This window comes from Phalaenopsis equestris, unplaced genomic scaffold, assembly GCF_001263595.1.
Source record: "Phalaenopsis equestris unplaced genomic scaffold, ASM126359v1 Scaffold210578, whole genome shotgun sequence".
NCBI classification, from domain to species: Eukaryota; Viridiplantae; Streptophyta; class Magnoliopsida; order Asparagales; family Orchidaceae; genus Phalaenopsis; species Phalaenopsis equestris.
The window spans coordinates 2,883-12,249 of record NW_018229656.1 but is presented as its reverse complement, the minus strand read 5'-3'; the positions used below and the strand labels follow the sequence as shown (position 1 = coordinate 12,249).

Genomic DNA, 9,367 nt, shown 5'->3' with positions numbered 1-9,367 from the left:
TCACGGAATTCAATGGCAAGTATGAAATCAACCGAGAGAGGCGGGGGGGCTTACCGGAGAAGAGTAACTTGTCAAGGCTCTCGTTGGCTACATACTCGTAAACAAGTAATTTGTCTTCCGCGTGAGCGCAATAGCCGTAGAGATTAACCACATTCTTATGCTGTAATTGAGAAAGCAGCTTCGCCTCGTTCGTAAACTCCTTCCCGCCCTGCCGCGACCCTCTTCCGAGCCTCTTCACCGCCACCAATCGCCCATCCCCCAGCTGCCCCTACACCCCAATCAGATATTTCATTAAACATTCGAAGTGCAAGAGACCAGAACGATTTCTCTCGCTGTTCTATCACAGTGATTGATCAGAATGGAGAGAGGGTATAACTAAACTAGGTTACCTTGTATACAGGGCCGAAACCCCCTTCGCCGAGCTTGTTCTTGGGGCTGAAATTGGAGGTTGCGGCTGCTAGGGTTTCGTAGCGGAAGGCCTTTTGCTCTCTCGCAGCGATCGCCTTTAGGTCCTTCTTATTCAATTCTGCGACAACGAAACTGATTCAGATCTGAATCATGTAAAGATTCAGGGTTTGATCAAAAGAGGGAAGGGGACCTCCATTTGGACGGCGGGCAAAGGGCTTCAGGAGATTCTCAAAAAATTTCGTTAGCTTCTTCATGAGACGAGAGGGGGGATTGGAAAAGAGGGAGGAGGAGGATAGAAAAGGCCGCCGGAGAAGACTGATAGGGGGGACCGGTCCAGCGAAGAGACTTCTGTAACTTTCTCCGGGGTTGGGAAGGTTTTTTTTCTGTGTTTCTTATTGGCTTTCTCGTTTGTGGAAGTATACATTTCTGGGTATATATACGATAGTGATGGGACTCGTTCGCGACGTTCATGTGGGGACGGGGTGACGGCGAGGGATTCATATTGATGAGGTGGGATTGCGCAAGCAAAATTGCCTCCGAATTTTATTTTAAGAGGATTCACATTATCACATACCAAAACTTAAATACCATAAATGCCACTAACTTGCATGTGGCATCTAAAAAATTCTATTTATTTATACAACATTAAAATTTTCAAATAATATCTAAAATATCACCTAATTTGTGGTCTATTTTGGGCAGCTGCAACTTATTAAATAAAAGAGAAGTAGCTGATTGTGAAGAAGTGTGATTGCTATATAATCTGTTGTGTTACAGTTATTTTTGAAAAAAAATATATTATACAGTTTCAAGAATAATTCAAACAAAATAATAAAATAAATTTCAGCTTTTAAAAAAAAATTGAAAATTTAGTATTCTACTTCGTCAAAAATAATATGTTACTTGAAACATAATAACACAATAATAAAAATTATAGTAATACTAAGTAATGTTATTATGACTTTGTCCATCATGTCGAAATGATCAATTCATATGGAGATGTTTTTTTTCCAAAGTTTCTCTTTAAACATGAGCACTGACAGAAATTGATTTCTCATTAGTTTCAGTCCATCTAAAAATATTATAGCTAGCATTTCATCTTGAGGTATACTTGAAACATTGCATGTCGCAATTGCAATACAAAACTCTAAAACTCTATTTGTTTGATGAACTGTTTATTTCTTACAGCTAGCCCTAGGTTAAGAGTCTTATGAGTCTTCATACACCTTACGAAGTCGAGTAATTTTTTGTGGTGAACCTTAGGCCAAATCCCCATGGGTTGGAGTCCCTTTCTCCCATTACTTTGGTTTCCCCACCTTTCCTTAGAGAAGTTTGGATGTTTAGGTTTTATAAAGTGAGAAAAGCTTTGTAGCTAGCTCACTTTGCAAAGTTCTAAGAAGTTGTGAAATGAAAAAAACTTTGTAGCTAGCCCATTTCACAACGTCGTGCGGAATTTTTCCCTTGGGAGCCGTGGAAGAAACTCCCCACATGCCTCACCAATGCAGGATATGACTATGTCGTGAATCTAAGAGCATCAACCCTAGGTTACTATGCGAGGTCGTTAGGCTGAGTTCGACGTGTTGTTGAGTGTTTCTGGGTTGAATTGCATATGCATGTTTGTTTCTGCATTTTTGCACATGGTTCATGTCGCATATTGTAAGCATGACTGTGTGAGCACTTCAGGTTAATCAGTTGTCACGACACGATTGTCTGATCTTTTGGGTTCGATCTATTGTCCCGGGCTGATCACCCTATCGTTGGGGTTTGATCGACCGCTACATGTTGATCACCTGTCTTGGGTTAGATCGGTCATCCTAGGTTGATCACCTTATCTCTTGGGTTTGATCGACCGCTACATGTCGATCCCCTTTCTTAGGTTTGATCGGTCGTCCCGGGCCAATCGCCCGATCTTTTGGGTTAGGTCAATCGTCCTGAGCCGATCACCCATCTTTTGGGTCTGATCGATTGCCATGAATTGATCTGCTCGCTTCTTCGGCCTGACCGACCACCACGACTCGGTCGACCAACCACTTGCATGTTTGTTTGCTTTTGCATCATATTGCATTTGTGTGTGATTGCATGACGTTTCATGGTTGTTGGGGCAAGGTGAATTCTTTCTGGTGGTGTCTTATACCTCAGACGACCGAACGTAACATTTCTGGTGTCATCTATCTTGCATGAAATCTTGCATGGTCATCATCACATGCTTGGTGCACTCCTAGTTTCCCTTCACACACTTGTCTGTCGGGCCACTGCCTTCATGGCGTGCCCATCTCCGGGTCACTATCTTTTCGGCATACCTATCTATCGGGTCACTGCCTCCATGACATGCCCATTTTTGGGTCAATGCCTCCTTGATATACCCATCTGTCGATTTGTAGCCTTCACGACATGTCAATTCTCGAGTCACTGGCTCATCAGTATATCTGTTTGTCAAACCGTTATCTTCACAGTATGCTCATTCCTTGGTCATTGGCTCTTTGGCATACCCATATTTTGGGCCGCTAACTTTAGGGCATGTCTATTCTTCAAGTCACTACCTCCTCGACATACACATTTGTCGAGTCGTTGTCATCATGTCATGTCTACCCTTTCAGGTCACTGTATCCTCGACATACCCATCTGTCAAACCACTACATTTACGACATGCCCACCATTTCTTGGGATGATGTCATCATGACATACCCATATCAGGCCACTGCTTTCACGACATGCCCATCCCCAGGTCATTGCCTCCTCGACATACCCATCTGCGGGTCGCTCCATCCACAGTATGCCCATTTATGGGTCAATGCCTCGGTATACTCTTATGTTGAGTCACAGCCTTCACGACAAGCCAATTCCCAGGTCACTGACTCTTCTACATACCTATTTGCCGAACCGTTGCTTTCACGGTATGTCCATTCATGGGTCACTACTTCCTCGACATACTCATATTTTGAGCTGCCATCTTCGGGACATGCCCATCATTCGGATCACTACCTCCTCGGCATACCCATCTGTCGGGCCGCGACCTTCACGACATGCACACCCTTTTTAGGTCACTGCCTCCTCAACATGTCTATCTGTCAAACTACTACATTCACGACTTGTCCACCATTTTGGGTCACTGCCTCCTCAGCATACCCACCTATTGAACCGCTACCTTCATGGCATGCCCATAGGGGTCACTGTCTTCTCGACATGCCCATTTGTTGGACCACTGCCTTCATGGCATGCCCATCCTCCGGTCACTACCTATATGACACACCCATCCGTCGAGTCATTGCCTTCACGGCAAGCCCATCCTTGGGTCACTACCTCCTCAACATACCCATCTTTTGAGTCGTTGCCTTCATGGCATGCCCATCCTTTCTAAGAAACTACATCCATGACACACTCACTCTCACCACCTTTGGTGCACTGTGTTATTTTTGTTACATATCTTGCATGTTTGCATGTGTTCTTGGTGAGTTCCTCTCCGGTAAGGTGTGAATCCTTCTTATGAGTATCATTTTACTCGGTGCAAACTCATTTGTAGTTGGTGTTTGATTGTTGCATGATGTCTCATGTCCCCGAGCAGGCATAATTCCTTATCATAGGTAGCATGTCCTTATCGGTGCATCTCATTCGTTTGTGTCACTGTTGCGTTTAGCATCCTTGCATCCATTTGCTTGATGTGTACTTAGCCTTCTTGGGCGCCCTTTGTGGTTATTTCGTATTTCGGTTGAACAATCATAATGTGTTCTTCTTGCATGTTTGTAATCTTACTCATAAGCCTTGATGGCTTGTCTTGCTCATTAGGAGAGTGACCTCATGTCAGTCATGATGCCTTAACGAGCATTGCTTGTTGGGTTGATCCCGGTGAGCAATGCGAGTTAAGTCATCTAATGTGCATCATATGCATCACGGACCGCATTGTAGGTCTGCTATTTTAAAAGTTTAAAATGGATATTTTTACTGTTATCGTATTATCCGTCTGTTTTTAAAATTATATAAGTTAGGTCATATGTGAGACCACTTATTTTAAATTTCACCCTTCTTATGCGACGCACTTTAGATCCCTTGAATCATTAGGACGAGGTCAGTATGGTGACCCCGTCAAAGTCATACGATAGCTGAATACTTTACCCTATGCACTTAGATACTATGTTAAAAGACTTTTCGTTAGATGATGTGTTAAGCTAAAATCTAGAGTGTTAGGTAATCTTTTGGATGTCTGACTATTATTCTTTATTGGATTGGTTGCTCTAAGACATTTTTCCTGTTTCTTAATTCTGCATTTCATATTCATGTACAAAATTAGGACTGAGCATGTATATGTGAAGTATGATTGTCTTTTCTTTTTCTTGTATATGTTACCGATCCAGCAACACATGACATTATATATATATATATATATATATATTTGGCTTGTTTCCTGCCTTAATGCATCCCTCGATGGTAGGTGACAAGGGGGGAATATCACACAGGGGTAGGTAAGCAATAGTGTCCAAGAACTCTAGTTCCCCTTCATTGGAGGCTGATACACTGAAAATATATGCATTTTTAGACCCATATTTTATATCTATTTGTTGTGATATTGCACTTTAATGGAAGATATTTTGATATTTTCTTGCAGGTTGTTGATTTTTAGGGCTTAAAGCAAAAAAGATAAAATTTGGAGTCAAAATGACGTTTTTAAGGAAATACTCAGCGTCGGCAGCGCCAAGGTCAGGGCGCCCCAGGGGCGAGGGCCGGGGGCGCAAAACAACCGAAAGCTGGAGGATTTTTACTCAATGCCAACGACGCCATACTAGCACTGACGGCGCCAAAGGCGGTTCATACCCCATTTCTAGAAGGTTTAATGTATTTGAACAATTTTTGAAGAGTTTTTGGAGGCATCTTTTGGAGGCACCTCTTGGAGAACTGACCTTGGGCTTTATTTGGGGCCAAATTTCATCAGAAAAGGGGTTCCTCGAGGTTCATTTTTTCCCTCTACAACTTTTCACCACGCTACATTTCCATAATCCATCTTCATTCCACCACATATTGGAGTCAATTAGTAATTTTGTTTTCATTGTTTAGAGTTTTTGTGTTGAGATTTAGTGTGAAACTTTCTGTAAGAGTGTTGGAGAAGGAGAAAAGTGAGAGAGTTCTTCTTCTTGCATTTCTAAGGAAATGCTACAAAGGATTAGCTTTGAGATAGAGTTTCAGATAAGTTTGTTTGTTTATTTAGTGTTGTATGAACTTTCTTTTATATATAAAATTTGTGTTTTATCGTATCTTTCTCATGAAGTATGAGTAGTTTCATCTATTTTTCTCCCTACTCTGAGATTTGGAGAAATGAAGAGATAATATGAATGTGCCATAATTAAAATATAAAATAAATTGTGATGATTTTTCAACTTCAAACTTAATTTACTTTTCAATTTGGCCAATTAATTTGTTAAAATATGTTGTGAAACATATGATCCGGAAAATGGAGTATGCGTTCTACAATAGAGTGAGGATCACATTTGATTTCATGAAGGAGAAATTAGTTTATAAAATTAAGTGCAAATAAATAGGGAAATATTCTTTGTTGGGTGTAGAATTGGAGAAACTTTAGGGTGGCAAACTAAAATCCCCAATTTGATCTTAGTGTTTAAAAACTAAAGCGAGAGTTAGCCTTCAGGTGAAGGGAAGTGGGAGCTCTGGAGTGAGAGCTGATATCCTCCTAGCCTAGCCACGGATTTAGGGGCTAAATCTAAGATTAACCAATGTTTTTTTACGCACTGTATCAGGATAGAGAATTAAAATTGCTCATATTTGACACAATACATATTATAAACATTTATCTCATCTCATTTCACCAGAATTTCATTGTAGTGGGAAGGATGCTTTTTCACATAAAAAATCTTCATTACATAAACATAGTTAGTAGATTAATAGTTATTATTCAAAATTTGTATTTCCGTTTTGCTAATAGTTAAGTAATTTAGTTTGGTTAATATCCCAACATTCGAAATTAGTGACAGTGATTTCGTTTGATTTTCTGTAAAGTTCCTGTTAAAATTTATCATTGCTAACTTACACCTTCCCCGTGGGATCGATATTTGGGGCTTAAGTAGAAAATTCATTATTACTTGATAACGATACGTATACTTGCGTAGAATCTCATTATTAATAGCCTATAATTATATATATTTTACACAATTTACTTTTCATATAAGGATCAAGTTTTTGGTGCTGTAGTGGTGTCAACTTCATAATCCTTACATATAAAAATCAGGATCAGTTGCTAAGTTAGGAAAGTACGAAATACTTTCAAAAAAAGTGACATCAACATTTACGTAGACCTTATTTGTGAAATGTTCAAGACACTGACACCTCTTTTGAGTGGCAGGATATCTGCGAAAAACACATTTTATGGACCTAGGATCAATTTTACTTTCAGTTGGGGTTGTGTTAAAAAAAAAGGTTGTGCACCAAAAAATTTTGGGATTTAAAGTGGAGAATACTCGATTGTTAGGAAAGCATGATCTTAGGATGGCTAAATGGATATATAAGTTGTTTTTTAGGGAACACTATTAATGAGATAAGTGGCTATATGAATAACATTATTCTAGAAACATTTTGGGACATTAGAGTGAAACACATCGAAGCAAGACGTCAAGGAGATGACAATTTTTTATCTTTACTACCCCATTTTGTTGAGGAGTGTCAGTACCTGAGCTATGATAGAGGATGCCTTTACTTACTAAGAATTATCCTAATATAGAGTTAAAAAAACTCATGACTATTGTTAGTCTGAAGGACTTGAATATGAGTTTTAAATTGAGTCAAAATGAAGTTTTGGAAGTTTTTGAAGGTGATGACAACTTCATATTTATCTTTTAAAATATAGATTCATGTCATCTGAGTGTGGTCATCAGTCAAAATAAGGAGCCGCCATTTATTGGTTTAGCTAAGAGTCCCCATAAGTCATTGTGAATAAGAGATAAATGAGTGGAAAGTGTGTAATTGTATGGTGGATAAGGAACACAATGATGTTTAGCTAACTGATAGGTTTCAATTTTAAAATTAGAAGAATTTTTATTAGTAAATATCAACAGATACAATTGTTTTATATACAAAATAAGAATGAACCAAATGGCACTATAGCAACAAAATAGATCATTCAGTGGACTGAGATAAACTACAGCTATAGGGTGAAGTGTCCTCATTCTTCGTGGTTTTTTCTTGGAGGAAGTAGAGCCCACCAACCCGCTTAACTATTCTAATCATCCTCCCCAAATGACAATCCTGAAAGACACAAACATCGGAGAAAAATGAGCAATGCCATCAATGTCATTAGTCTACTTAGTGACAAATAAAAGGTTACACTTAGCAGAGGTACATGTAACATAGATTCCATAATTAGACATGTTGTTAAAACAACAGACCTTTTACCAGCAATGGAACTTTGGGATCCTTCAGTAATTTTAACAGTATCTTTCGCTGAACAAGGATAATATATCATGATGCCTTAAGAGCTTCCAGTCATGTGATCTGTGGCACTTGAATCAATAATCTATGGACCATAAGAGGCAAAAGAAGTGAGTGTGATAGGATTGATACATTGACGAACATGAGAGGTCGACAGGCCAGAAGAGAACGAACTAAATCAAAGCAGCTTGATTAAGTTCTCCATTTGACTTTTAGGAGAATTCTGGATTGTTCTAGATAAAGGTCAACAGTACTGTGTTGAATGTAGAAGCTGTAGTGAGACCCTTAAGAACCAAAAATTTGGTCGACAGTTTGTATGCAGGTTTCTTGTGGAGCTTCCAACATTTATTACGAGTGTGGTTGAGTTGTGGCAGTAATCACAGGTGGGGTGACAAGCCCGGGTTTGAGCACTATTAGAGACCAAGATAGATATTTCGACAGATGGATCAGAAGCACCAAGCATGACAATTTTCCAGCTCTCTTCATGACGAATCTCAATGAAGGGTGCGCGAGTGGAAGGAAGAGAATCTCGATCAAGTATAATGTACCGGACTTCGTCAAGATCTTTGTTGAGGCCTGCAATAAATTGGAAATGCGGTCATTTTCTCCAATTTTCTGAAAGAGAAATAGGTCAGCCAGAGATTTCTAAGTGTAATCATAATACAAGTTGTATTCTATCTATAATGCAATTAGATCATTGTAAGACTAGGTCACACTCCTCGATTCTTATTTTGCCTCACAATTTTCTTAGATACCTCATAGTGTTGGTTAGAATTTCCTACATATAAGTAGGTATTACAGACTGCAGTCCAGAGGGCACCAGCGAAAGGAAGGAACATATATGATCGACCAATAGAAGTCTCCATGAGTTGATCAACCACGACATGGCCATAAAATTCTCCTCTTCCCAAGCTTCATATGTTAGGACAGTCTTTGGAATTTCATGAATCACACTAGTGAGATGACCAAATTTCCTACGCCTCTTGTTGAACAAAACAGATTGGAACCATTGGAGAAAGTTAGTGTCATTCAGTTTTTTGGGTTGTAATCATGAAATTCACGTTGTTTTCCTATCCTTCAGTCTGCAGAGGAACGAAGATAGGAATTGATCCTCTACTAGAATCAAGAACCTCTTCTGAAAATGACTTAGTGCTGGAGGAGTCCGCCGTGACTCCGATTAAGTCAAATGAGATGTTAGGTTGTTGAGACATCGTAAGGTTTCGACTGCTGAAGAGAAGGTAGATGTCCTCGGGAAAGGGTTCTTGCTGGAAGAAGCTCTTCTAACCGGTTGGAGAAAGGTTCCGACGGTCAGATCACCTATTCTGAGGAGGCATCGACTGACTGGGAGTTTGATCTGGGCGGCTCAAGAGACAAAGGTTCATCTCAGCAGTCATATCTCTTGTTCTTAAGAGACAAAGGTTCTAGCGGGAGATCAAGGTGAGAGGCAGTGCTTCCAGCGTTTGATCAGGGCGGGAGACAGGGGTTCTAGCAGCTGGAAGTAGACTTAGTCGGCGACAAGGAGAGCCCAACA

General features: G+C 39.9%; 1 protein-coding gene across 2 annotated transcripts in view; it reads right to left on the bottom strand.

Moving 5' to 3' along the window:
- LOC110036767 (cysteine-rich receptor-like protein kinase 25) overlaps positions 1 to 802 on the bottom strand; it is a 2,051-nt gene extending 1,249 nt beyond the window's left edge. The window contains exons 1-3 of one of the 2 annotated variants that reach the window (XM_020741293.1): positions 599 to 802; positions 390 to 526; positions 55 to 268 (exon numbers count right to left, since the gene is read on the bottom strand). In XM_020741293.1, coding sequence (XP_020596952.1) covers positions 55 to 268; positions 390 to 526; positions 599 to 662 — 415 coding nt within the window. In that variant the 5' untranslated portion in view covers positions 663 to 802. The remainder of the gene's footprint in view (positions 1 to 54; positions 269 to 389; positions 527 to 598) is intronic. The other variant, XM_020741294.1, reaches the window with a different exon arrangement.
- Positions 803 to 9,367: the final 8,565 nt, after the last annotated feature.